The sequence below is a fragment of the Perca flavescens genome, chromosome 1 (assembly GCF_004354835.1).
Source record: "Perca flavescens isolate YP-PL-M2 chromosome 1, PFLA_1.0, whole genome shotgun sequence".
In the NCBI taxonomy this organism is placed as follows: Eukaryota; Metazoa; Chordata; class Actinopteri; order Perciformes; family Percidae; genus Perca; species Perca flavescens.
This window is the reverse complement of record NC_041331.1, coordinates 22,335,151-22,362,364: the sequence shown is the minus strand read 5'-3', so window position 1 is coordinate 22,362,364 and position 27,214 is coordinate 22,335,151. Positions and strand designations below refer to the sequence as shown.

General features: G+C 39.1%; 4 protein-coding genes and 1 long non-coding RNA gene across 8 annotated transcripts in view; 3 read left to right on the top strand and 2 right to left on the bottom strand.

Moving 5' to 3' along the window:
* dagla (diacylglycerol lipase, alpha) overlaps positions 1-9,252 on the bottom strand; it is a 31,559-nt gene extending 22,307 nt beyond the window's left edge. For both annotated transcript variants that reach the window (XM_028590847.1, XM_028591023.1), the window contains exon 1: positions 8,404-9,252. The gene's annotated coding sequence lies outside the window, so the exon portion shown is untranslated. The remainder of the gene's footprint in view (positions 1-8,403) is intronic.
* Positions 8,164-14,210, top strand: LOC114564008 (uncharacterized). 2 transcript variants are annotated; one of them, XR_003693717.1, is made up of 3 exons: positions 8,164-8,359; positions 11,089-11,208; positions 11,915-14,210. It is a non-coding gene; the product is annotated as an uncharacterized LOC114564008 (long non-coding RNA). The 2 variants fall into 2 exon arrangements; XR_003693718.1 differs by having other exon boundaries at positions 8,166-8,359; positions 11,131-11,208.
* Positions 14,211-15,015: 805 nt separating this feature from the next.
* Positions 15,016-16,483, top strand: polr2l (RNA polymerase II, I and III subunit L). The gene is made up of 3 exons (XM_028577254.1): positions 15,016-15,167; positions 15,678-15,782; positions 16,194-16,483. Exons 2-3 carry the CDS (start codon positions 15,688-15,690, stop codon positions 16,300-16,302), a joined length of 204 nt encoding a protein of 67 aa, XP_028433055.1. The 5' UTR covers positions 15,016-15,167; positions 15,678-15,687; the 3' UTR covers positions 16,303-16,483.
* A 260-nt stretch (positions 16,484-16,743) lies between these two features.
* Positions 16,744-21,809, bottom strand: LOC114555104 (cleavage and polyadenylation specificity factor subunit 7). The gene is made up of 9 exons (XM_028577225.1): positions 21,196-21,809; positions 20,517-20,705; positions 20,291-20,394; positions 19,979-20,124; positions 19,536-19,878; positions 18,924-19,027; positions 18,036-18,180; positions 17,696-17,925; positions 16,744-17,058 (listed from the first exon to the last, which is right to left on the bottom strand). Exons 1-8 carry the CDS (start codon positions 21,277-21,279, stop codon positions 17,700-17,702), a joined length of 1,341 nt encoding a protein of 446 aa, XP_028433026.1. The 5' UTR covers positions 21,280-21,809; the 3' UTR covers positions 16,744-17,058; positions 17,696-17,699.
* Positions 21,810-21,903: 94 nt separating this feature from the next.
* Positions 21,904-26,222, top strand: sdhaf2 (succinate dehydrogenase complex assembly factor 2). 2 transcript variants are annotated; one of them, XR_003692534.1, is made up of 5 exons: positions 21,904-22,064; positions 23,298-23,521; positions 24,194-24,303; positions 25,461-25,647; positions 25,783-26,222. XR_003692534.1 is itself a non-coding variant. In XM_028577238.1 (4 exons), exons 1-4 carry the CDS (start codon positions 22,038-22,040, stop codon positions 25,589-25,591), a joined length of 492 nt encoding a protein of 163 aa, XP_028433039.1. In that variant the 5' UTR covers positions 21,904-22,037; the 3' UTR covers positions 25,592-26,222. The 2 variants fall into 2 exon arrangements, 1 of the variants encoding a protein (XP_028433039.1); XM_028577238.1 differs by having other exon boundaries at positions 25,461-26,222.
* Positions 26,223-27,214: the final 992 nt, after the last annotated feature.

Below are 27,214 nucleotides of genomic sequence, written 5' to 3'. Positions count from 1 at the left end.
ATGAAACAGAAAAAAAGCTGGAAATTCTCACTTTTAAGAATATTAAGCCACAGAATGTTTTGCTTGATAAACAAAAAGATACATTTCTATTGTTTTGATTAATCGATTAATAATGTCAGCAGTTATAACCCATGAAGGACTTTGTAAACTGCTTCCAGACAAACACTGTTATTATTGCCCTTATCATCATCAGCTAACGGTCACAATCGTCTTGTTTGGTAAATGTCTCACAAATAATTTTCAACACCATGAGCAGGCAGGACTATGTTGCATTTATTCAATCTGTATCCATCCACGGTGAGGCAGCCAGCAACTGTAACCACAGATTCTGTAAGTCAATATTTCCGATTGATCACTCCCAAGGTCCTGAGGAGATCAATGCGCTAAAAACAACTCCGAAAATTTTACCTTTAACGATCGCCATATCCATGTCCAGCTGCAAATGACTTGGATAAGTATAGCTGTGACCAGTTCTCGAGATAAGACTTAAATCCTCCCCGAAATCAACCTTCCCTTTCATGAATTAAAAAGCACACTACGCCCAATGATCTAAGTATAGGTAATCTATCAAGCTACACAGTGACATACACAAATTCCAGCCTATTACTCTCGCAATCAGTTCTGTGTACAACTAATCAGCACTGACCTCTGGCGAGATCTGCTCTGCTAGCCTCATTTCATGGAGGAAGACTCTGGTCATCAGTACATGTCTCAACCCCACATCCTCACCAGTTGCCTCCTTCAGGGCTCTCCTATCCATCACCCCGGGGATGTCAGCCTATTAGTGGTGCTGTTAAGCTTCTACTGTAGACATTAGCAGAGGCACTTAGACCATTTTCACCACAGTGAAATGCTAACAGATCATTACACTTTATATTCAACTTTAGTCCCTTTACAGGGAGTTTAAACTGTGGTGCACTGACAGAATTGCATGTTTACGTATGATTTTATAGTGAACTTTACTTCCTTAACCAATTTGTAATTTGTGAGGAAACTAGAAAGGAATAGATATTTTATTTCTTTAAAATATTTACCATCAGAAAACTGCATATCTTCAGAAAATAAAAGACACACAGTGTGATATAAGTAAATTGTTTAGAGTGTGAAATACCATATTCCTTTGACAATGATGGCTCCATAAAATAGACCAATACACACAAATGCTGCCCAATCAAATTGCCCAAAAAAGGATTACAACATAATTTATTATGTGCAATAATTAATTATCTTTCAAATACACAAAAATGTTACAATGTTAAGGCCGCCTCACTGGACACACTTGGACTGACGTACAACATACCGATTGTTTTAAAACCTGCACACAGCAAGAAGACACTTTTTGACAGCTGACCTATTTTACTTATCAATAGCTCAAGCCATCAATCAAGATTTTATTTTATTGTGATAATACTCTTGCAAATCCAAACAGTGTGACAAGTAGCTGGCCAAAAAGAGAAGAAAAAGACTTGACACTATCAGAACTCGTCAACAATTGGGATCCTATCCCGCACATTCAAGCATACAGCAAAGTTTAAATATAGACTACTGGGTGTCATATTTTCACTTTACAAGGCCTAGTCTACATACAGTACATGCCATGGTTCTGAATACCTTGCACTGTAAATTGGCTTTTAGCATTCTGTGGATTCATAGATGTTTAAATAAGCAAGGCATGGCTCCTCTCCCTTTGTTTCATGCAACCCTGTCTTACATGTAAATACTTAGCCTAACACTTAAACTCTGACATAATTTGGATTTATGTTATTATATTCCCACTAAATGGACATGTGCACTCACTAGTGTAAAAGCAATCATTTTTAGCAGTTGTGAGTGGGACCCGTCATATCATAGTGCAGAACAACGCTGACACTGATCAGTGAGAAACTGTCATATCGGCATGACCATTTTTATTTTTTTTATTTTGAAAGCATATTGATGCACTCAGCTAAGTCTTCATTACCTGCGTGAGTATTTATTTGGTAACACTTTACTTGAAGGTATCAACATAATCGTGACATGACACGGTCATAACTATGACATGACACTGTCATGAACGTCTCATAAACAAGTCAAACATTTATGACTTCTGTCATTAAGTGTCATTCGGTTTTCGTCATGACAAGTTGACATTGTTTGGGTTGTCTTGATTATGACAAGTTGACATTAATCAAGGTGACATTACCAGAAGTTGTCTTGGCCATGACAAGTTGACATCAAATTAGTTGTCATGACAAATACATCTTCTGGTAATGTCATCCTGGTTAATGTCAAGTTGTCATTACAAAGACATCCCAAACAAATTTAATGTCAACTTGTCATGACCAAGACAACTTCTGGTAATGTCACTTTGATTAATGTCAACTTCTCATAATCAAAACAACCCAAACAATGTCAACTTGTCACTTGACACTTAATGACAAAAGTCATAAATGTTTATGACTTGTTTATAATGTTTGACACGTTCATGACATTGTCATGTCATAGTTATGACAGTGTCATGTCATGATTATGTCGATACCTTCAAGTAAAGTGAAGTCGTCGCTATTCAATACACCAACATCACAATTTCTATATTACTGTGGATATTGATTCAACGAATATGCTTTGCTCATATAATATAAATGATACCCTCCATGATTTACTTGGAGATGATGCAGTCAGAATAAAAGCAAGCACAGAGCCAATCCCTTCTTAATGTTGAGGGAATAGTAAAGAAACATTTTTGTTACTGAGGTTGACATTTTAAACAAGTTTGTATTTTTAAACCTCCTAAAGCAATAAATACATTCAGTTCCAGTCCCCTGAAGCTGAAGCTGGCCCCCGCACATACACACCCTGCTGTTTTTTTTTAACCTGAGATCAAAAGAGCATCTAAAATGTCTAAAACCTGACCTTTAGGGCAACTCTACTACACAGACAACTCCAGGCTGAGTTGCAGTTCCTGACTCTGCTATGATAGTGCTTTCTGCATTCGGCATGAGTCATGCAAACTCTTGACTCTCATCCTGAGCTAGTGACTCCGTCTCAATCCAAATGACATGTGTTTTGTGAAAAGACTGACATATTCCTGCATGTGAGCAATGCTTTTGTGCTCCCCGCTGCGTGCTACTGTGTGCCAGGCCCAGGCCCTTACCCACGTGATGCAACAACAATGATGTAACAACAATGACAGGGCTCCCCGTCTGTCATTATGGCTTTGTCTGTGACATGGACACGAAACAAACGAGGCACAGGCATGCAGCACAGCATTAGTAATGTTTTACTGAGAATGTTTGCTTTCGAATTGTCTGATGCATCTCCTACGCATGATAGTAAAATCCACAATAATCTTATTTTTAACTTACACAAGGCTTTTTACCACTAAATGTTATTACAATCTAGCTATTCTGGTATGTCTTCATTTGGTTTGTACACATACATATTCACCTTTGCTAATAAAGAGGTAAAAACTCATGGTCTCACGGGATTACACAGAACACGATCAATATATCAAATCATTCCTGGGGTAGATACAGATGCTGGACCTGAATCTAAAAGCCGCACAAACCGCAAACTCAACCCCCATCTGAACTCAACATTAGTTGTATAATCCTTGTTTTAAAGACTGCAGGCTGCTCGGGTATTACTAGCAGCAGGTGTTTCCTACTCTTCCATCTCAGTCACGTCTGCTGCAGCAACAGCAGCAGCATCATCAAGCCAAGCTGTGGCACACAGCTTGTTCGTTGCAGCCTCTTTATTTTCTATCACATTCTCTCCCTGAGAAACCTCTCCATCTTTACTTTAGCCAAGCTCAACACACACACACACACACACACACACACACACACACACACTTGTCATTTCTTCATCCTCAACTTGACTTCTGTTTTGGGGAGAGCATCACTTGCAGCAGCTTTGTGTTTATTTTCCGATTTGAACAGATACATGATGGCATGCTGCCAACAAACGTGTTTTTTCACAGATATACACATTTAGTTTGACACTAAAAAGCATGCCTGGTTGAAATAGGGCAGTTGCCCCAGTGTAGCAGTGTGCTGTGTATACTGCATCACTTGATTTCACAAACATTTAACATTGTTCCCCTTTTGTGTTGTCAAGTGGGTGATACTACATTCTAAAACTGTTTTTGTGGATGTCCATCCAAAGTTGGAATGCTCTGATGCCATGTCTTGTCAAATCATGCATTTCCTATGGTATGCTTCAACAGACACAAATTATATCCATCTTAAGCCAACAGATATAAAACACTTATGCACATGCGTCAATAGTGGTGCGATTATTTACTTGTTCATGGTGATGCATCCACCACTCTTCACACACACACTGTAGCCTAACTCTAAATGTCAGCATACTCACACTGGAAGAAAATCTATGTAAGCTAAGGTGTGTCCAACAAGACGCAGGTGAACAGACTCCAGCTTTCACTTCAGCACCTGAATACATCCTGGATGCATCCAGCATTCACTGCAGCACATTTAGTTTCTCAAGCAAGTATGGATATCCTGTGCTGATCCATTGGATGTGAATACTCACGCTGCACTTTTATTTGGTGAATGTAAAATAGATGGGAGAATGTAAGTTTTACGTTTATGCTGTCTGTACACACGTGTAAGGATGTGGCTTCGGTGACAAAGTTGACAGACCATATGCAGACGTGGGAGTCTTGTGTGTTATTTGTAAAAGTTTATACAACTATTGCACAATCAGTTGGTGAACTATTATTAAAGAGAAGCTCTGTGGGCACACATTCAGGCATTCAGTGACTCCCCTGTCCTACAGGTAGCTTGTTATGGCGTCAGAATCAATAGAAATCAGCAAGAAAGGAACAATATTTGCTCAGGGGGACGGTGAAGGCAGACTGAAGAGGAGTTGGACACAATCCTGGACAGACAGGCTACTGAGAATGTCTACAGAAAATGCTGTGGTTATGCCCGGTTGGCAGGACTGCAGCACAGTCCCAAAGCTCTCCCGTCTCCTCTGCTCTCTGTCATACATCCATCTGCTCCAGTCTCTCTCTTTTTCTGCCTGGGTCAGTGTTACACTCTGCTCAGATCAAGATTCTCTTCAGTATTTGTCACATCCCTGGCTCTGCTCCTGCTGTCTCTTCCTATTCTGTTACACAACAGCAGCATTCTGTCCATCCTAAAGAATCTCACCCATCTCCTATCTCCATCTCACCCTCTGTCTTCCCATCCTCATGCTCTCTCCTTCTTCTCCTTCTACCCACACACTCATTCAGTATTCATATTTTGGAGGACATTTATGAGCATGAAACCGAGCGTGTGCATCTGCACCATTTTCGGTGCAGAGAAAGCCTACATTTTCTTCTCGAGCCTTCCCCTGTCCCCCTCCTCTTCCTTATCTAGCTAATCCAGATTCTGGTTTTGGTTTCATGATGCTCATCTTTTTTTTAGACTAAAAGCCATGTGCCACTCACTCCTACTCTCCCTCTGCCTCTTTCTCCATCTTTTTCTCCCACTGCCACCCACTCAATCCCTTTCACCTCTTCCCACTCCATTTACTCTTCTTTCAGTTGATGTGATAGTATGTAGACTGCGGCTACATGTGTGTGTTTGTGTATACATAAATGTTTTTTTTTTTGTGTTGGGGTGGTAACATATGTGCTCTGCCAACCTGTGTGTGTGTGTGGCATGCTGCCACAAACCATGTACCAATCTGTTTATCATTATATCTGGTCAAATACTGAAAATAACTGCAGCAGTTTTGTCCATGTAATACACTCCTACAGTCATTAGGTTTTCAGCAGTGTGCTGAATGTATTATCGTACTACTTTAATTTAGCGTTTTTCACACCTTTTTATTTTTCACACAGCTGTCTTACTAATGGCTTTGCTGCAGAATCACATGATTTCAGTTCTGCAGCTTATAGATTTTGCAATATGTCCAGGAGGGGACACACACAAACACACATGTGGTGTGCAAAACCACTCGCCAGATGATCAAAACTGCCTCCCGCGTTATTATCACAGTGTGATGCCCTTTTACATATGGCTTTAGACCACATGTCCCATGATGCACTGGTAAAAAAATTAAGGGGTATGCTACTACATCTCCACAAGACATAAAGAAGACCTGACATTAGTGACAGAAGTTTATTAGCAACTGCAAACTTGAACATGTTAATTATCTCTCATGAATTTACATTTTCAAGCTCCATGTCTGACAACTGAATACACAGAGGTTACTGGAACCCAGATTTTTAGAACAGTCCATTTAAAATAAATAATTTGTAATTAACATGTTTTACACGATATGGTATTACAGACAAGTTTAAAAAAAAATACTTACATAAAAATACAAAAAAATAAAAAAGGTGCCTTTTGTGCCGACATGTATTCTATACACAGACAACAAAATTAACTTTGATTTCAAGGGCCCGTAGCATTATACATTCAATACAAGATTATCTAATTTTGTCTGCGTTCATTATCTCAGACAAGGATTTAAATGTATGCCTGAAGTGTCAAAGTTTCACTCAAATCACTCCTCATTTTAGCCTTTATGTGTAATTATATTAGTATAAATTATATTAATGGAAGGGAGTTTTCCTGAAATGAGTCAGTACAAGTGTCTTGTCTTGGTGTTTTTCTGTTAAAAAATAAGAATTTCTTTGCTTATCTCACAAACACCTCAGCTATGTCAGCTATGCAGCGAACATGACAGTACAGATGGGCTGTTGAGATAATACAGGCTGACAACCTTTAATACAAACTTTGCTCATCATTACCGCAGCAGAAAAAAACTACCTTAAAAAATGTTTGGTTGTTGTTGTTTTGTGTAGCATAAGGGTCTACAACTCACATGGCATGTGTTGTAGAATGACAATAAACCTTTACCTTGTAAACATTGTGTCACCCAAACACCAGCATTAAGCCCTGCTCAATCAAATAATCTAAAATAATTAGTCAATATTAGAGCAGAGAAGCAGGTTTTCTAGCACAAGGAGATGTCACACATTGTGTGTGTGTGTGTGTGTGTGTGTGTGTGTGTGTGTGTACTTTGGAAAAACAAAGACAACATACTGCATCTGCCAGGACTCCTTGGAGGCAAAGGTTTCCACCAGGGTTATAGCCCACAGGGATGCCAGTAAACCAAGTGCATACACCGGTGTTGATGCAGCCTTAAGTAGATGGGCTTGGGGTAATTTTTTATTTAAATCTGATTAAATATGTATTGTTAAAGCTTGTCTATACTGAATAGGCTTAAGGTAAGAGGCAGGACGCAGTGCAGAAATCAGTATAAAATAAAGATGCAAATAGTACAAGAGTCCAGTACTCTTCTGTGTGCAATAAACACTGCTCATAACAAACGTATCTGGTGCCTTAGCATAAAACAGAAGACTACAACAGGTCTTTACTTTATGTGTAATGACCAACATTTCCCCCTTTTTCCTCATTCTTAGTCGCTGAACTTATCGTTTGTTTAACTCAAAAATTGTAGTCTATTACTCTCTAATACTTGATTATCTTATTTTTTTTCAAAGCCCTTAGGGGGTGTCCCTTATCCTTGTTGGGCTGTTTGACACTCCCTAACAGACACCTCTGGTCAATTGCTGAAATATTGCTTAATGGCTGCATTTTTTGCACTTTGAGTGGCATGAACATATGACAATAGAGAAAAACAATAGACACAACTGGAAGTCGTGAGAAAAGGAAGGCTGTGAATTATCAGTGAAATATTCTCAGTGTGAGTGATAAAACAGGTGTGACATTCCCCTTACTGACGCTGTGCCAGGCCCTTTTCTTAAAAAGGAAACCTGTCACCTACTGCCCAACCAAAAGCATGTATAGTGTGGATATTTTAGGCTTTAAATCTGGTTAGTCAATTCTCATAATGAAAAGACAAGTGCATTGGTCATAGCGCCCTAAATAAAGAATCAGGAAATAAGGGATAGGTCTGTCATTTAACTTTAGGCTACTTCAGTTGAATACTTTGGAGTCCTGGCAGTTTACACCATCTCGGTTAAGAAACTGTCACATCAAGCTGAGCTGATCTTGTACTTATGATGGCATGTGTCATTAAAATGACTGTCAAACAACGCAAAAATCAAAATAACGAAACTACAGTTAGCTGCAGCAGCCCTAGGTGTTTATATGTGCAACAGCATCAAAATGTGGCATTCCAACAAGTCTATCAGCAGCAGCAGCGGCGGCGGTGTGGTCTAATCTCATTTATTCAGGACAGCTGCTTAAAGTGGCATCCTGCGGGCCTAGCTAATGTAGATGTGGCCTAAGAAATGGGTCTCCCACCAGCACTAAACAAGGATTACTAAACCGGGTCACACGGTCCGTGCCACGGCGGGCTGGCTGTCCTGACTCCTGCATATGGCTAAAGGCAGGTAACCAGTCAGATTGTCAGTCAGTCCTTCATCCTGCTGCTCACCTGTATTTTGACGATGCCTTGCCAAGACCCACTGCATCGGTTCCGCTCGCTCTCCCATATCCTTCCGACTGCCGAGCCGCGTCAGCCCCGCTCTCCCCGACACCGGCTCAGGTTTGGGGGGGATGAATTCACAAACGTCTCACCGATAGAATTATAATAACCGTATAAAACGTAATTACAACGGGAGGATAAATGGATCCAGAGAAATCAAAGAGCTGGAGCTTCCTCGGTTATGGCAAACCTGACACACATGCCACCAAAGTGCGTTATTAATTACACGATCCTTTTTCAAACCGCTGGACACTGACGGCTTCTTGGTTCTCCGCTTAATTGCAACACGTCGTCGGCTGTGGCAGTTCACGGAGTGTGGGTCGTTTTCACGTCCCTCCATTGGAGCTCGGCATGATGATTTCTATCTACAGAAGGGACGAGTGCCTCGGGATTGACAAACAAGATGAGCCCTTCGATTCTCCCGTTTTAGCCAGTAGCTTGTGTGTGCCATCAGCCGGACAACTCCCGAACCCCAGCACGGATAGCAGCTAAACGGAGGCAGCATTTCCACAGAATCTGGCCCATCCCCTCGGATATTTCTCCCAGTGAAAAAGTAGCTACGTAACGTTACGAATCCAGTACCCCCCTTCCGTGTTTGACTGCGCAAATCCCGTACAACGTTCTCTTTACGCACACCTGACTCGTTTTAGTAAATGGCAGACACTTTGGAGATTATGCCATGGGTGTATTGGATTATGCGGAGAAAGGGCGCCACCGGTGGTTTCTGAATATCAACGAAGCTGCAACTGAATCAAAGAGGGCAGTGTTTCCCGAGAGGATGCCGCTCCCCTTTGGGAAGCCACCCAGGGGATTTGACACGCTTTTGTTTGGTCAGTTAGTTGTTAGATTGTGGGAACAGTCTATTTATTTTAACGCTATTTGTTAAAAATATCATTAGGCTACCTTAAAGGCAAAAATATCAAAGTAATTGGATTGGGCCGGGTTTTCCACAGCGCATGCGCAGTTTAGAATTTACCCACATCACAGTTTCTATCTCTATGGTTACCACAGGGATGGAACAGCGGAAAAGAAAAGCTTGATTTGTGAGTTTTTTTTTTTTTTACAGTCTGCTTGTGAAGTAAATAATGCCTATTTTAGGCAAAACCTATACAAACTATTAATAAACTAAACTAGGCCCTACTAAACTATCAAAAACAGGATTTGATCTGGACCGTAAGCATATTGGGCCCTCCCACAATTTGACGTTTTCTTTCTAGTTCTCGCCTATTTTGCGACACATCACATCAAACATCATCGATGTTTCATATATCCTAGCCTATACATTTTCGGTGAGAAGATATTAATTGACACAAAAAGGGGAGAGGGACTTGTTTGATTTTCGAGTATGAATTGTTTTTGATAAGTTTGGATTTACTGACCATAGTGACCAATGAAGGTTCCTTGTATCTGTCTTACGCCAACCAGTAGGCTACGGATGTGACCGACAACTCCATATTTTGCCGATTACTATCTTGACATACGTAGCCTACAATCTTTTTTGATTTTGACGTGTACTGGGCGTGGATCAGCGTCACGTCATTCAATCTATAGCCTACATAAAAGTAGGTGTAGCCTATACTGTCATCTGTACAAAATGCAGGCGAACAAGCGAAAGCTATGTAAAAAATCTAAAAATAGATCAAATGAATGAGGGAAAACCTCATCAGAACACTCCCTCGTCCTGCCTATGTGTGTCAATTGCAACATTCACTCCGCATATTTGCAATGTAACATTACTCATATTATAAAGCACATTTGTGTAGGGGCAAATGTGATGCAGGATGATTTCCCTTCATAGAGAAGAAAGCAACATGACATAAGTGAGTGTTGACTTTCGGTCAAATTGACCCGTTTTCAATTTTTGTTTTAGATCAGAAATGATGGGACGTAGAAATAATAGCTGAAAATGTGTAGAAGAAAAATTTAAAACGTTGGAAAAAACAAACTGAAAAAAAGGCGTCAAAAACGTAAGAAAATGTAGGGACTATATGTAAAAAGAAGAATCAAAATCAGGTTTTTGACAGCCTTTCACATACAAGGAATTTGCCTCATTACAGTCACAATAAACATGAGAAAAGAATAGCCTACTGCAAGTCAAGTATTATAAATATAATTGAAATTTAAAAATAATAAATATATAAATGTCCGTTTTTAATAAATAAAAAAGCTGTACAGTGTTTAAAAGGCAGATGATGTAATGTGCAAAACACTGACTGTCAACAATGTAGACATAAACCACCTCAAACACACCCAAAGGTGAAAGTCAGCACTTTAACCTCAGTAATGTTTTAATCTGAAATCAAATGTGCTTGTATAGAGCCAAAACAATTAAAATGTAATTTTCCAAATACCTTCTACTACTGCATTGTCCCTCAAAAATTAACACACTTAATTTGACAAGGTAACGTGTTATATGTCATGATTGTAGAGATAATCAAACACTAAATTTGCCATAATGAAGAAAACCTTATTATACCCATACAAACTCACCGGGATTAAGAATATGCTTCATTAAAAAGGCTCTAAAACTCAGGATGTAATCAAAGAATAGACCTCCCCTATTTTTGAGGACTAGATGGTACATCCCAGTCTCTCCTCCTCTCCCTCTCTCATTCTCCTCCCTTTTGCTTTCAGTGTCCTCTATCTTTCTGCTTTCTCTCATTTTCCTATATTAAGGACATTCTCACTTCCAGAGACTGCTGCAGTTCCTCTTCCACCTGGTATTCTTGTAATCTCTACAGAGCTGTTGGAGAGGTAGGTAATGCCCATATTTCCTCTCATCACATCACTGCAGGATTAAATAAGAGCCATTTTTGTAAAAACGTGTCCAGCCTAAATTCTGTAAAGTGCGAGCTGCTATGATGCGTTCATTCAATTTCGGCAGTGTTTATTCCTCTTTTCCCCCTCATTTGCAATTTCACTGATTTCCTCGCAGTCATCATGGTCCTTATTTCTTTCTTCCATCTTGTATTATAGCACACATGACTCATGCAGAGAGAGAACAGAGAGCAAGACAGAGGAAGAGGTTAAATCTACACCTTACTGCATCTGGATTCGGCTTTTGTTGTGGTCAAAGAAATAGTTTCAGTCCTCTACTCTAAATAAGCTCTGCAGCTGCAGTTCCCTCTTCCTCCATTGGAAAAACGGCTAGATTTTCCCATGAAAAAGCTTTACACAGGAAGCTGCTGTAACATTGTATTTTCAGTGGAAGATTATGTCACAGCTGCCGAGACCAAAATAAACTATTCCCTGTCCTCTGAGCATCAGTGTGTTCCCAGCAATGTCATCTTTTTCCAAGGTCACTTTTAAGGCCCCACCACGACTGCTTCATCAGTGTACACACATTTTAAGGGCTCTTTCGTATGTCAGTGTCTCTACATTCAGCAGAGCAGATAACATGATGTCTGAGCCTAATTTAGAAGGATAATCTGGCTGTGTCTGTTTGCTGTGTTTCCTCTAGTGAAGCAGCACAGAGCTGACCATTTAAAGACTCCTCCTGACCAGACCACACCTCTGTCGCTGAGTCCATGGAAGCCAAGGCCAAGTCTGGGGCTCCAGCACCCAAGGCGGCATCTAAAGCAGAGAAGAAGGAGCCGGCCGCCCCACGCAAGGCTGAACCTGCCCCTGCAGCCCCTGCAGCCCCTGCAGCCCCTGCAGCCCCTGCAGCCCCTGAGCCCGAGCAACCTCCTCCCCAGGATGGGGCAGCAGAAGCTGAAGCAGCAGGTGAAGAGGCTGCGGCCTCCGGCACAGACTCTCTGGAACACCTGAAACCCTTTTTCATTGGTGGTGCTGTTATTGCTGTAGGAGCCATCTTTCTGGGAGTATTGCTACTGGCGAGGAGAAATTAAAACCAAATCATTATCTCATATTAAAGTATGTATTGGTGATGAGTTAGTTGTTACTGAGTGGTTCACAGACTATTATAGTAGTGATGGGGGATGGGGCCACTGTGCATCTTTTTTGTTGGCCTGCTTTCACTTGTAGTGAATCAACCCATTCACGTTTTGATAAAGGCTGTATATGGAGCGTAATTACACAATATATGCATGAAGTTGCTTCAATACTGCATCAGAACTGTAATAATCAATTTCTTTAAAAACAAAAACTCACACTGTAGTATTGAGCTAAAAAGGTTAAACTCTACTTAAGGTATCTTATTCAACTGCTTTATCCTGTTTAATCCACTTTGCACAAATATTGACATAAACTTGCAATACTTGTACATTCTTGCTCCAAAAATAAGCTTGGTTCACTTTGCTAAAAGATAATGTATTCATAATGTTGAAACTTACAGATAGCAATACATGGCTATCAGAATTGTTCAGGTTCTATTTTACATTTTAAATAATTAAATTGAAAGAGAAACAGATGGAAATATGCACTGTGATGTATTGCACATATGTTGACAAAATCAATGCCTAAATTAAGGGATTTGGTTTTGAGACACTGTATCCCTGCATATCCAAAAAATGTCAAATAGAGAATGGCAAAGTACAATTTTAATAAATCAACTTTTTCAGAGACAGGAAATATAAGCATGCAGTGGTTGTAGGGAATGGGATGTTGGGAATTGTAGGAGATAAAACATGTACAGTATAATAGTATAATAGTGAAGTTACCTCTTGCTGTAGAATAAGAACGTCTCATTTTACTGTCAACAAATCAATAACCTTTCATGTCTCACACAACATCCACAGTTGTGCTGGTTAAATCTTTTAACATCCTACAGTAGATACTTAGCTATAGCATGCTGAACAGCCATTAGTGTTACATTATCAGGTTGAAAGCCTGCTACCAAAACATGAGTTGTTTATGTCTTCATTGTGCTCCCCTTATGTGGCTTCAAGAAAAAATTTAAATCCTCATTCCTAACTACGTACAACTTAATTGTAATGACAGCAGCCAGTTGCTAATACAATGAAAGTTGGGCTGTAGATGAACTACTGTTACTACATACTACTACTACTACTACTACTACTACTGTATAGTTTACTCAAAGAAAAAGAAAAAAGTCAAGCATTCACAGCAGCAAACACTCACTGTACACAATTGTGTCCACTCGTATGTAAAGCTCATGGGGATGTCCCTGTTGTATAATTAGATTGCAGAAAGACAGTTCTGATACACACCATTATTTGATTTTAGTTGTAAGGGTAGGCTACCTATAAATTTTACAACACATTACTGGCCAAAAAAAATTGTATAGACATACCTCGTTCACCACAGTCAACACCCCCAAACGATGGTATGTCAACACCAAAACAAACTTCACCTTACATTGTACAAAACAGTGTACCAAAAAAAAGAAATCCTATTTTCATAATTTCAACAGCGTATAAATGCAATAATTCAGATAGGACTCTTCATTTAGCACATGTGCTGTAGCAAGTTAAATTACAATAATGATCATGTAATAATATTGTTGGTAATGATGTTGATGGCAATGAGGGTGATGTTACAGATGATAGCGATGAAGGCAATGATGATGTTTTTCATGGTGACTGTAATGATAACGATGATTAGGATATATTTTTTTATATATTTCTAATGTATTTTCCTTATGCACACTCCCTTCTGCCCCCAAACTCCTAAATGTAAAAAAGAAAGAGGTCGTCATCCAACCTTTATTAAAGACAGTGAACCAGCCCAAGTGAGTATTTATTTGCAAATATTCTGAATTAGGGATCATATATTTGCAGACAGAGCTTCAGTAATATGAATTCATTAAAGGTGAAATTGTCTTTCACTTAAACTGATCATTCAATTGAGTTTGTGGGATTTATTTTACTGTCACGACAATATAATTAGGATATACTTGCATGCTGGAGCCCCCTTTTTTAAGTCTTAACTTATAAATTCTGCCCTACTAAATCTCCATTTTATTTTTTGTGTTCTGTATATGTTAAATTAGTAAAATTATTAATCATACATTTTATTTGTATAAAGCTTTAAATATGTTAATTCTTTCAAACTCATGAACACTGAAACAACTTATTTGAGTACTTGTTCAGGGTGAACTACTGAATTAAGTTATCTTTGAAAACATGTATGGTTCAATTGTAAAATATTTTGCACCAGCAGTCAGTACATATTTAATCATTTTAATTTGAGGGATACTTGCTAAAATATTTATGTTTAGGGCAATTTTTTATTCTAAATTATCAATAGACTGGCTTAGAAAAGCCATTATCGGTCTGCTCTTCTGCACCCTTAAAGATGTTTCTTGGCTAATTAAACCTGTACTCACTAGAGATTTTGCTGGGGACACCAAAACAATGCAAAAAAAAAAAAAAAATCATAAAGATATAGGCTGTGACTTGCAGGTGCACAGGACTCACAAGATAGTCAGGGAGATGTCAATAAAGCATGAATAGTCTGTACAGTACACTCTTTCAGTCCTGAGGTCTACTCAGCCAAAATTAGTGAAAACAAAACAGAATGGTTTGTTTTGGGCCATTCTACACATTTACAGTGTGGCAGTTGTTGGCAAATAACTTGACACGCGTTTGTGCCGAATTTTAATATAATATGGTCCAAGTGTATTATCAGTCAGCCTTTGAGGAGGTTATGCTTTAATTTTGAAGGACCTGGGCCGGAAGTGTTACTGCGGCTGGACTGAGAGAACACGGGAAGCTAACGTTATCACTTTATCGCACCTAGTTTCTCTCAGATTAACATAACATTTCAGATTAAGGTGAACTACATTCGTGACGGTGAGTAAATAAAAATTGACATTTTTTAAGACATTGTTTTGACTGGTACATAATTGACATTACGTAAACTCATGGCAACTTGTTATTGGCGGCTAACGTCTGCTAACGTTAACAGTTTACTGTTGTGCTAATCGCGTGGCTGCAGTCTATAGTTTATGTTCGCTCACATGTAGTTAACAGTTACAGTAACTACTGAAGCTTAAGACTTATTTTTGCGTTAATCTTTTAAACGAAAATACGGCCATTAAAGCTAGCCACGTTTTGTAACGTTAGCGGGCATTTTAGCAAAACATTGAAGTTAGCTAGCTAACGTTATCCGGTACAAGTTAGTTAGCTACAGCTCAACTTCCCAGGAGGAGGAAACAATAATCTTACTAAACTTCACAGACAGTCTTAACAAATACTTGATGTTCACCACAATGGTACCGTTACCTGTATAAGAATAAATATTTTCATTACAGTTTTCATTCGGGTATGAATGTTAACAGAATGATGTGCCTTTGTCTCCAGGTGTCTTACAATGATCATCCCTGTCCGGTGCTTCACGTGTGGGAAGATCGTGGGTAACAAGTGGGAGGCATATCTCGGCCTACTTCAAGCAGAGTACACTGAGGGGTGAGATAAGTTACCTGCTGTCTTCGGTCATGCACTAGCTACGTCTCCACACAGATTTTGCAAGTAGTAACTTAAGTGGTTCGTGGCGTGAATACAGTTCAAGTCAAAACCCAAACAATTCACATGCAACTTGCATATGATCATGTTCGCCAAAATAATTTTCTAGAAGCTGTCAAGTAGAAGTGCAACACATCAAAAACCTTTTAGCCTATTCAGCTGTTACAGGGTTGTTTTCATTGTTTCAAGTTGTCTACATTCAGACGTATGATGCATTAAATAGCATTTGCCTTAGGGCATTTATGCTCATATCCTGACTACTGTCTGCAGTAATGTCCATGCATTTTACTTATTCATTCAGTGATCTGTATGCCATGCATTAGGACTAACATTACCTCCTCTCTCCCACTTAAGTGATGCCCTTGATGCCCTGGGCCTGAAGAGATACTGTTGTCGGAGGATGCTCCTTTCTCACGTGGATCTTATTGAGAAATTGTTGAATTATGCTCCACTGGAGAAGTGATTAGCCACCTTCAAGAACTGCACGGACCTCGTGGGGCTGTGGCATGGAACCATTCAATTTCCATGCCACAGCTCTGTTATTATACTGATGTGACAACAAATGCCGACTACAGTGAAGACATTTGGAACATTCATTTGTGATTCAATGTTTTTTTTTTTTTAAATAAAGCTGTTAAATGACATTGTTTCCGGTATTACTGGCTTATGTAGTTACTATAATCTTTCTAGTGGAAATATAAGGTTAAAGAGTTATCACGCTTGTGCTGTGCCAGTGTGCTGTGCATTAAAGCAAAGCAGCCTTAGAGAAGATTATTGCTAATAATTTTCCTTAATGAAATATAGGTAATTATTACAGCTTTGTGTTCCTCAGGGATCAAATGTGATAGAACCTACTACTTTTCCTATTGAGGAAATAAAAACACTGGAATTATATTTTCAGGGAATGTGTTTTTAATCTTTAGATTTAATACAAAAGAAAGTGATAAATGTTACACTGTTTTTTTTTTTTTATAAGTTATTAAGAGATGTTCCTGTGCATGCAAGCATTGGAATCTGATGTCCAAGCAACAAATCTACAACCACATTTTTTCAACAGGTAAAAGTCCCAGTATTTGCAGACAACTGGTGAAGAACAGAAAAGTACACTTTAGACTTTTGGAGATAAATCTTCAGTCTCACCTTAGATTCCACCAGATTTGTATACAACTTGGTGCAGAAACAAAGTCTGCCTGGCTTCATGCTTCAGCACGCCATCAGTCTGGGGGGGAGGAGCATACTTTTTAAAGCCACATTTACACAAATCAAATATGGACTGTTAAGTGCCAACAGCTTAATATACAAGAGCCGTTGAGAGGATGTGTTTTAATTGTCCTTACAACTACAGTACTAATTAGTGGCATTTTGTACTAGCATTTTATGCCAATTCCTGTGATTCATAAAATGCTATACACCTTTGTATTGGGTGAAACGCTTTCTTACATATATCACTCTTCAGATCAAGTTCTGCATATGCTCCTTATCACTGTACATTGCATACAGTATGTATGCAGTATAGACTGTAAAATTGTGATGGTGATGTATTAACAGTCTAGTGGTGACATAATGGGTTGCAGACTTTACAGTTCATTGCACAGTAAGAACTTTGTACCAAAACTAACTACTTCACTGACATCCACTTCATGAACTAATTTGTCAAAAAGGTTGAAAGGTGTTGAAATAGGACCCTAAACCAAAGGCTTGTAGTTCTTTTAACATAAACCTAGTAATCTGCACTCTTAAGCCATATAAATAAATATAGGGAGAAATACAGGGCATTTTATTGAAATGTATCATGTGCCCATGCCAAATAATGAAATGGTCTAATAGAAACATGAATTAATTAGCGGGAAGCTTACCAAGTTAGCGGTATCGGTCTCTATGATCTCTGTGATCTCTGTGCCTTTCCCGTTCCCGTGAGCGTTCTTTGTCCCTCTCACCACTCCGGGAATGTTCTCTTTGTCTTCGAGACATTCCCGCACCTTCCCAACCAAAAGGATCTTCTCTTTCACGTTCCCTGTCACGCTCTCGCTCTCTGTCACGACCCCTGTCCCGGCATCTTTCTTCGTCTCCAGAACGACTGCTACTCCTGCAGAGAAATGTGTATTTTTGTGACCGTAGTTCCATCCTCAGCTTTAGTTTCTGTATGGACAAAGAGATGCATCATTTCTGAGTGTCCTGAAGCATAATTACACAAACCTGTAGCCGTAGTTGCCCTGAATAGAGACTAGACAGTCTTTGAGTGAAGTAACCAGGGCTTGGCAGCGTTCATCTCCATACACTCTGGACTGCTTAATGATGGCAATGGCTGTTAACAGAGTCTCCATGGCCACCCGCAAGTCCCCTGCATTAGTAATTGGAGAAATGAAATATTAGACACAGTTGCTTCAAAGCTCTTAGGATAAGGGTTATTTAAACTTTATTTTTTTTTTTTTTTTTTTAAATGGATGACATTTACCCCCCCACATGCAGTAAAGTTAGGCAAAATGTTCAAGCACTCGCATCCATTTGGGCTTAAGCTATACAAAGACTGGGAATCGATATCAGCAAAGGTGAAAAATATTTCTAACATTTACAATGCCTGCAAAACAAACATCCAGGAAAGGTTAAAATGACTTCAGTCAGTATTTGGACTCCATCTTTGCCACATTTTGTTGTTATAGTTGTCTTGTGATTATTCTTGGCAATAATCTATCATTACACCTTATAAGAGGACACAAAAATTAAAATTTCTACATATAGAATCATTGCTAATTCCAACAGAAATTCTTAATTTACAAATGTTGCCAAACCTGTTCTAGTCACATTCAAAATGTTTTTAGGATTTAGAAAGCTACACATTATACTATATATTTATACAGATACCATTTTTAATTTTTTGTCAATTTTATATTATCACTAACTTAACAACATAACAAAAATTAGGGTGGCAATTGAAAATTCAATCGAAAAGGGCTGAGGAACAGCTTTTGATTTAGATTCTTTTCTCTACGTCTGTCAGTCATAGGGACTAGTCCTTCGTCCACATGGTTTATTAGGTTCTGTGTTCTTTCTTTTACTTCACTGAATCTGATCAGCTGTACTTACCAGCTGTTGCTCCAGACACAGCCTTGCTGATGGCACTGCTAGCAACAGCTTTATTTCTGTTCATTAGCTCCTCAAAGTCTCGATCTGTACTTTGAGGGGTGTGTCTGAAAAATACAGATTGTTGACATCATTTTTTTTTAACCATCACCACAAGTTACTACTAAAAACATAACTCTTGCCATAAAAGTTATTTTCTTAATTGCTATTACAAAGATGCTGAATCTCAATTTGTTGTATTATCCTTAACCCTTGTGTTGTCTTCCCGTCAACCTTTTCAGTTTGTTTTTGCTTTTTCCAACCTTTTAAATTGTTAAATTTTTCTTCTACACATTTTCAGCGCTTCTTTCTACGTCCCATATTATCTGATATAAAACAAAAATTGAAAACGGGTCAATGTGACCCAAAGTCAACACAGGGTTAATATGTTTTACATGGTTTATTATCTGCACCTTTTCTATTTTTTTTTTCATTCCCCTCTGTATCCTGGTCTTTTTGCTGCTTTGAAGATTCACTTTCTACAACAATGTTATCATCTTATCTTATTGTGAAACAAAACACATTACTGTTTATGGTTTGCAATAGTTATAAATATAAAACGGTGTGTGTTCTCACTTTTGTTGGCTGTAAGCTTTGCTGCTGTGCCCGTCTTGTGCAGGGGTGAAGAATGCTGGATTTACGTGCAGACTGGGAGGTGGTTGGATGGGAACATGTACTGGATGAGGAGGGAATAAATGGTGTGGCATGGGCGGGGGGATGTTTGGCGGCATATGTGGGAAGGGAGGAGGGGGATGATTAGGGTAAGGGGTGGGTAATGATGGAAACCTGTTTGCAAGTGGATGTGATGGGAAAAGTGGAGGTATAGGGGGAGGGCTGGGCTCCTGTGATAATAATGAGGGAATCTTATCCAAAGTATCTGAGTCCTTAGGATCTTTGGAATTCAGACGCAGGGGTATACCTACAGAGAACACATCGTTTTTGTGAAAGATGACAGTAATATTTGACATTTTGCAATGTAATGTAAATTCAATAGCATTATAAGATTGTGGTGCTCTTACGTTTATTTGCCAAGTCCTCAAACAAATTGAGATTCTGGCGAGTGGCAAAACGGCAGTCTATCCTTTCCCCATTGAGCTGACATTGAGGTATTTTCTCCAACATTACTTTTAATGATTCTTCTGAGGTTACCACCACTTCGGCAAAGCTGTGTTACACAGAAGAAACAACACATGTATGACTACCAGCACTAAGTAACAGATATCCAAATCTCTAATCCAAACACATGCTTTCTTTCTTATAATAAAAAAAAATCTATTTACATTAAATGCTTTTTTTTTTTTTAAATAAAGACTTGATCTGCAACCACTTACCCTCTTGACTGGCCATTAACTTTGTTCTCAGCAAATTTGATCTCTTTAATGTCCCTCACACCCAACGTTTGAGCCATGCATGTAATGTCCTTATCAGATGTCCACTGGAGGTAGAAGCAGGTTTGGGAAAAGAGAGTGAAAAATTATTGGAGGGTAGATTTAGAGTTAACTAGGATCTTGATTGTCATAGGGGAATATGTTTCTCTGTTCTGAAGGTGTTACTTACCCAGGGGAAATTTCCAATATATAAAGACAGTCTCCTCAGTGAGTTTCCTTCTTTTTGGCTTTTCACTGTTGATTTAGCTTCCTTGTTAGATGGTGGAACCACATGTGTCTTAACTTTATTGTCCTGATCAACTGAGCCAGTCAGAACAGCATCAAAAAGTTCATTTGCTTCAGCAATTCTGTCCAAATCCTGTGTGGAATAGAAGAAGAAAAAAACAAAGTCATCTTATATGCAATCATCCTGTGCATCTCAATGTACAGAGCATAAATTAACCATACACAGCCGGAGGAAAATACAAAGCCTAGGGCTTGTCAGCAGCTGCAGGAATATAGATATCCTACTTGATTGAGTGCATTTTCTACAGTAGGGAATACTACACACAATACAGAAGCACATCTTCAAATGAAGATGGCGACTTTTCTAAGAAAATTGTACCTGAGGCAATACATGCCCGAATAAGAAAACTCGGACTAGGTTTATTTTGAATCCAACTATAGGACCCCATACCAAAATAATGAATCTCGGACGGTAAACGTTTGAAATCGGTTAACGCAGGTAACGTTATCAAATGAAACTATGCATTTAAACTCCACCAAAGCAAGTGCCGACAGCCTTTCTTCAACACTCCTGTGCTGCTTTCAATGATACATGTGTTGGGAAACGTAAACATCAGACTCACGTCGTCGTTTTGATTCAGATCACCGTAAAGATCTACGAGGTCCTTCGAGGTACTGGGTCCAGCTGCAGGTCCTGCAGCAGCCATCCCGTGGGCCTACGGTGATTCAGTTGGATGGCACTGCAGCCAGTTGGGTTGTTTGTTTTGTTTTCAGTGTAGTTCGCACACTTGATCAGTGCATACCGACGACAGGTGCACTATCAATATTCAGGCGTTTTTGTTGACGTTACGCCTTGCATTTAACGCTAGCTAACGAGTCCGCACAATATGATACTCTACCGTTAGCTAAATCAAAATATGACGATAAACCGAGAATACGAGAAGCGGACATAAGTCAAGAAATTATATTTAAATGAACACTTTCAAAATACATGCACGGTCTTGTATGAGTTAACATACAAATATTTATATATAGTAACGTTACTATGAGCTCGCTCTCTGATCAGCTAACGTAATGCTAATGATGCTAACGTTAGTACTTTAGTACGTGAACATTTCAGTGCGTCAGGAATATTCTACCGGTTAACAACAACAAACAACATTTGGTTCCTAGAGTCAAGGCTCTTTAAATTCTGATTATATTAATTATACAAGAACTAAATTACTGAAAATACACACAATAAGTGACAACTATTACATATACCATGTTGGGGCCAATTGTGTTTTCCTGTGACGGTACATTACTGTTACCTTAGCAATATGGCGTCATGTGTGAGCTGTGTCCGGTCCCTCCTCGTTAGTTCCCCGTGTGCTGCTGTGACGTTACCTTGCTTGTGTAATTCTTCTTCACGGCGGAGAAGCAGTTCACCAAGAAGTCTCTCAACGTTACGAGAAAGAGGGTGAAAATGCTCTCTTCTGTTGTTGCGAAAAGAGTGAGTTATCTTGTATATGTTAATACATTTATTTGTACATTTATTGGAGTTTCAATGCTAACGTTGTTGAGTCCAGTCTTTTGGTGTTGTGACGTTAGTTAAAGCGTGTCCTGCTGGGGGACAGTTGTACAACCTAGCTAGCTAGTAGTATAACCATAACAGCTGTACAATACAACAGGGCAGCTTTGGATATTATGTCATTCCCCTCTACTTCGCTCTCTCAAGTGTGTTGATTTTAAACTTCAGATTGTTATTTGAATATATGAATCACATTGATTAAGCATTAACAGAAAAAATAAGTAAAAAGTCATAGTTTGATTTGATACTTGTGAATCATTGCATGGTGTTACATTGATACATTGTAAATGCATGCTTCATTTCTCAATACTTCTTTATTCCACTGTGTTTTGCACAGTCAGCCAATACATCCAAGCCACAAACAATTTCTTAGTGTTAAAAGGAAAACACTCTTCAACGCAGCGAAAAACAGTGCAAAGTTGTAAAAGTCTGATGGCAGAGAGGACTGAAAAACACCACAGAGACACACACCGATGCATATCCATACACTTATGAAAGGATATATGAGTTGTATTTCCTTGGAAAGAGAAGGAGTGGGAAATTATACCAACATATATTGAGTGGATTGCTGGATAAATAAACGTATAGATACATATTGGTATACGTGCAGTTTAGTGTCCCAAATTCCCCATACAATGTCCTTAATTAATTATGAACCTGCTAAACCACCTGTGCTACCCTAACTCTAACCTTAACATGTCTCAAATAAGACCCTCATCATTTGGGACACTCAGTTTTTGGAAAATAATTTGTAACACTAAACTGCATGTAAGCCTACATATAAATAAATAAATAAATAAATAAATAAATAAAAGAATAAACCTAAATTGATACATAGGCTACGAAGTGTTTGGTCTCAGTGTGACTCACATTTTGCATTCTCAGACAGTATAATGACCATCATGTCACAATAAACATAAAAGACAAGTAAATATGTTAATAACAGAAGATAACAAAAACAAAACACAGTCTCTCAAATCTTTAATTAATTATAAGCCTCCAGTTTATAGATTATTTGCATTGATATGTCAGCTCAACAACAGTACTGCATTTTCAGAAGATTTTGAACAGATTACACAGTGAATATTTGACCCATTACATGTATTTGATGATGTACTAATATTTGTTCAAACGTGTGTGTTTGATGCCTGTCAGCTGGTGGCAGGTATGTGCCAGGCAGCATGGAGACCAGCAGTCACGGGGCTGGTACCATGTCGTGGTTACCGTGGAGATTCGCCAGATGACACCAGGGGAGACCTGATCGAGATGCCTCTGCCCCCTTGGGAGGAAAGGCCCGGTGAGCCCGCTGACATCAAGAAGAAACGCCTGCTGTATGAGAGTCGCAAGAGGGGAATGTTGGAGAACTGCATTTTGCTCAGGTTCTCAAACTGTACTGTCTTCATCTAACCATCTTTTTTTGGGGTCTTTTCCCTTTATTTCAAAGTGGATATATATGAAAGGGGGAGAGAGATGGGGGATGACACGCAGCAAAGGGCAGCAGGTCGGATTCGAACCCTGCTCCGCTGCAGGACTCAGCCAATATTGGGCGAAGGCTCTTCTTTTACCTCACACACACTTTAGAGCAGTGGTACAGTACAGGTGTTTTAAGTTTCTTTTCATAGTTTACATTTTGCCTGCTTTCTAATTAAGGTTCACAATGATCACAATGATAAAACATCCTACAGGTCAGTGTGAGCAGTGTCAGGAGGCAGGGACGGTAAAAGCTATACTTATACCATGAAGGAAGTATGCAGTACAAAGACGAAATTAGGGTTAGAGATCAGTGTAAAAAGTATTTAAGAGTATAGAGGTATTAGGGATGGAAGGAGATGGCTGTTAAGGTTTTTGGGAGCCACCGGACTAATTAAACAAATCTAGAACAATGAGACATTGACAAGGACTAAAACCAGAAGGAGGCAGTAATGCAACGTGAAGGAACCCAAAGAAGTTCCCCGTGTGCAGTCCATTCACCAGCCGCTTAGGTAATTACTGGTAACTATGACTTTCCATTTACAGAAAAGACTCAAATGAATTCTCCATTTCTCTTGCAGCCTTTTTGCAAAGCGATACCTGAACACAATGAGTGAGAAGCAGCTGCTGCAGTACGACAGACTGATTAATGAACCAAGCAATGACTGGGACATCTACTACTGGGCAACAGGTGAGAGAATAGCTTGTCGCTTCTCCTCACACATTACATTAGACATAATACATTCAGATCATTAGTTAGAGAGCTAGCAACAGATAGAAAGAAAGAAATTTGGTTGAAAAATAAAGATTTTCAGTGCAAAACACTTTAATATTTAATGACAATAAAACATTTCAGATTTGCAATATTAATATTCCAACAAATATTTGCTTTCAATTGGTGTTTTGTTTTGTGTCAACAGCGACAAAGAAATCCAACTTTCCTCTTTTAAATTCAGTCTGCAACACAACAAAATGTGGCAGACTCCAGTGGGTATAATAATTACAAGAAGCTTTGCTTTTTTTAACTTGCAGTCATCTATGGCTGGTGATGCTGAAATAATTAAATCACTGCTCTGCCTACAAATTAACTTCAATTCTGTTCCTTTTGGCTCGGACTTCATCCTGGGAGCTCATTTACTGTCCCAGTTTAACTTGCCACTCTCTTCATCTAATTTTCTCTAATTTGATTCAATTATGTGTCTGTTTTGTTGTGCAGAACAGCTGAAAAAACAGATCAGTGTGAGAAAAGCATCAACATGTCCAATTGGCAGCAGCCCTCTGGAAAACCAAACACAAACTGTTGCAGGCAGGCTGACTTTACTGAAACAACATCTGCATGAATAGCTACAGTATATACTGTATATACTGCTCAAATTATTAACCTATCATCTGTAAATCAATAAACAAAGAATTTCTGACACGACCAATGAGAAGCTTTGAATGAGCCCTCTACGAGGCATGACATTTACCAGGTGAGATCTAAACCCAGGAATCTAATGGCTCCTGCAGCGACGCTGTTGTTGGCTGTGGGAAGGATCACAATTGCATTTTCTCATTACTACAATATGCAAGAAAAACAAACATCCAGGTGCATTTTCTTCCACACCCTTTTATCATTTCTTCAAGATCATGTTGAATCCGCCGACGTCAGCCTTTCAGTTTTATGTTCTCAGCTTGGCCTAAAATAGACCATGGTGATGTCAGAAGGGCTCCCCCTCTGTGTGCTCATTGTTCTTCAGCCATCTGTTTCATCGTTAATCTTCTTGCATAAAATAAAGAATCTGAAATCTCACTTTGCCTTTCCCTTATAATTAATAATAATTGAACCTATTCTCTTTTTGCTCACAGAAGCTCAGCCCACCCCTGACGTTTATCAAGGAGAGGTCATGGATATGCTGAAGGAGTTCACAAAGAACCGCAACCATGAACAGAGGTTAGATGCGCCCAGCTTGGAGTACCTGGAAAAGGAAAGCCAATGAGGTCCTCTTATTTCACTTGGTGAAATATCATAACCCACCAGAAAAACCCTTCAGAGGTCAGCTTGGTTTCTCCAGTTATACACTGTACATAGAATGAACAAAATATTGTGCAGTGGAAAATATTTTGAACACTATCTAGTACTACACACCTCTTAATAAATACTCTTGTCTATTTCCTCTGCTGACTCCAGTCATTATAGGGAGAAGGTAATTCGTGGAAGCTGAGGGAAGTTTGTGGATTGAGCAAACATTGATGCAACGCAATATTAGGAAGGTGTTCTGAATATTCTACATTCACTGTATTGTAAATCTCTGATTCAAGACTGTAAATTAAAAGTGCTGAATGTGTGAGATGCATACTGAATAAACCAGCATGGATAAATGTATACAAGTTGATCATCAATATCTATACTAGACAGTTAAACAGACTCACTAATTAGCATAGCTTGTTGGATTGTCATGGTTTGGTTCCGGTTCTTTTTCATTCGCATGCACCAGCGTAGCAGTGCTCTTGAGTGAAAGTACAGGACGCAAACTATTTATATTGCGAATGTGAAAGAATGCACAACGGGTAATTCTATTAATGTGAGCTTCATGGGTTATGTAATAAATGTTGATGCTGTACAGTCTACTTCCTTTCTTCCATTACTATTTTAACATACCAGACGGTTAAATAAAACACTGGAGGTGACAATGAATGGCAGTATTTGTTGCATAGTGAAGGTTGTGCTGCCTGCAGTATCAGTACATGGACACCAGATGGAGGCAGATCAGCTTATTTTACAATGACGGTCAAACTGAAGCACCTGCTGAATTTGGTATCTCTGTGGCAAATAGGTCACCTGTAAAGCACATTATGTCTCACACACCTTATCTGTCATGCCGTATGCAATATGAAAATGTCAGCCCACAACATTTGAATGCTGAGAATCTTTATGCAGAGGCTTGTAGATAATGAAAACTGAGGCGCAAGCTGCCTGAAAACCCACAAAAACAACCCTACTCCCTACTGTTACAACATCCCAACATTTAAGGATGAAGCAGACGTTAGCCTGGCAGTGTTTTTATTACAGCTTTTATGAGGCAAAGCATCAATGAAATTTTCTGTCAAGCTGTGTTTCAAATTAAAGCACATATATAGCACATATAATTTTGCTTAAAGCCATGTTAACAAGGTTATAATTCTCTCACTGGATCCGTATGTGTTCGCTGTGGGGAAAATTTCATTTCTTGCCTGGCTGTGTCATGTTGGTTCAGTGGAACATGGTACTGAGAGCAGGAGGGAAATGCCCTCTGGCCAGGAGATGTGCACAGAATTTGAAAACAGATGACAAGTCTGCTTGTGTACGCCCATAGAATCATAATGTGTGTGATCCACTGCCAAGGTGTTACACAAACAAGGAAAACGTACAGATATGAGACAAATGTATTTTTTTTTCTCATTACTTTAAAGGTAAATTATGCTGAGTCCCAGCCTTCAATTTTTATGTTCTCAGCTTGTCCTGAAATAGACCAAGGTGATGTCAGATGGGTTCCCCTCTGTGTTCTCTTTGCTCCTCCGCCATCTGTCTCACCATATACCTTAATCAGTGGTGGAAAGTACATTTACTCAGGTACTGTACT

What these genes read in the sequence shown, in the direction of transcription:
- polr2l (XM_028577254.1), top strand. Translation starts at nt 15,688, where the DNA reads ATGATCATCCCTGTCCGGTGCTTCACGTGTGGGAAGATCGTGGGTAAC. An exon ending in CAAGCAGAGTACACTGAGGG is followed by an intron (nt 15,783 to 16,193) that starts GTGAGATAAGTT and finishes CTCCCACTTAAG; the next exon opens with TGATGCCCTTGATGCCCTGG.
- LOC114555104 (XM_028577225.1), bottom strand. Translation starts at nt 21,279, where the DNA reads ATGGCTGCTGCAGGACCTGCAGCTGGACCCAGTACCTCGAAGGACCTC. An exon ending in ATCTGAATCAAAACGACGAC is followed by an intron (nt 20,706 to 21,195) that starts GTGAGTCTGATG and finishes TATTCCACACAG; the next exon opens with GATTTGGACAGAATTGCTGA. An exon ending in ATATTGGAAATTTCCCCTGG is followed by an intron (nt 20,395 to 20,516) that starts GTAAGTAACACC and finishes TTCTACCTCCAG; the next exon opens with TGGACATCTGATAAGGACAT.
- sdhaf2 (XM_028577238.1), top strand. Translation starts at nt 22,038, where the DNA reads ATGCTCTCTTCTGTTGTTGCGAAAAGA. An exon ending in GAGAACTGCATTTTGCTCAG is followed by an intron (nt 23,522 to 24,193) that starts GTTCTCAAACTG and finishes TTTCTCTTGCAG; the next exon opens with CCTTTTTGCAAAGCGATACC. An exon ending in CATCTACTACTGGGCAACAG is followed by an intron (nt 24,304 to 25,460) that starts GTGAGAGAATAG and finishes TTTTGCTCACAG; the next exon opens with AAGCTCAGCCCACCCCTGAC.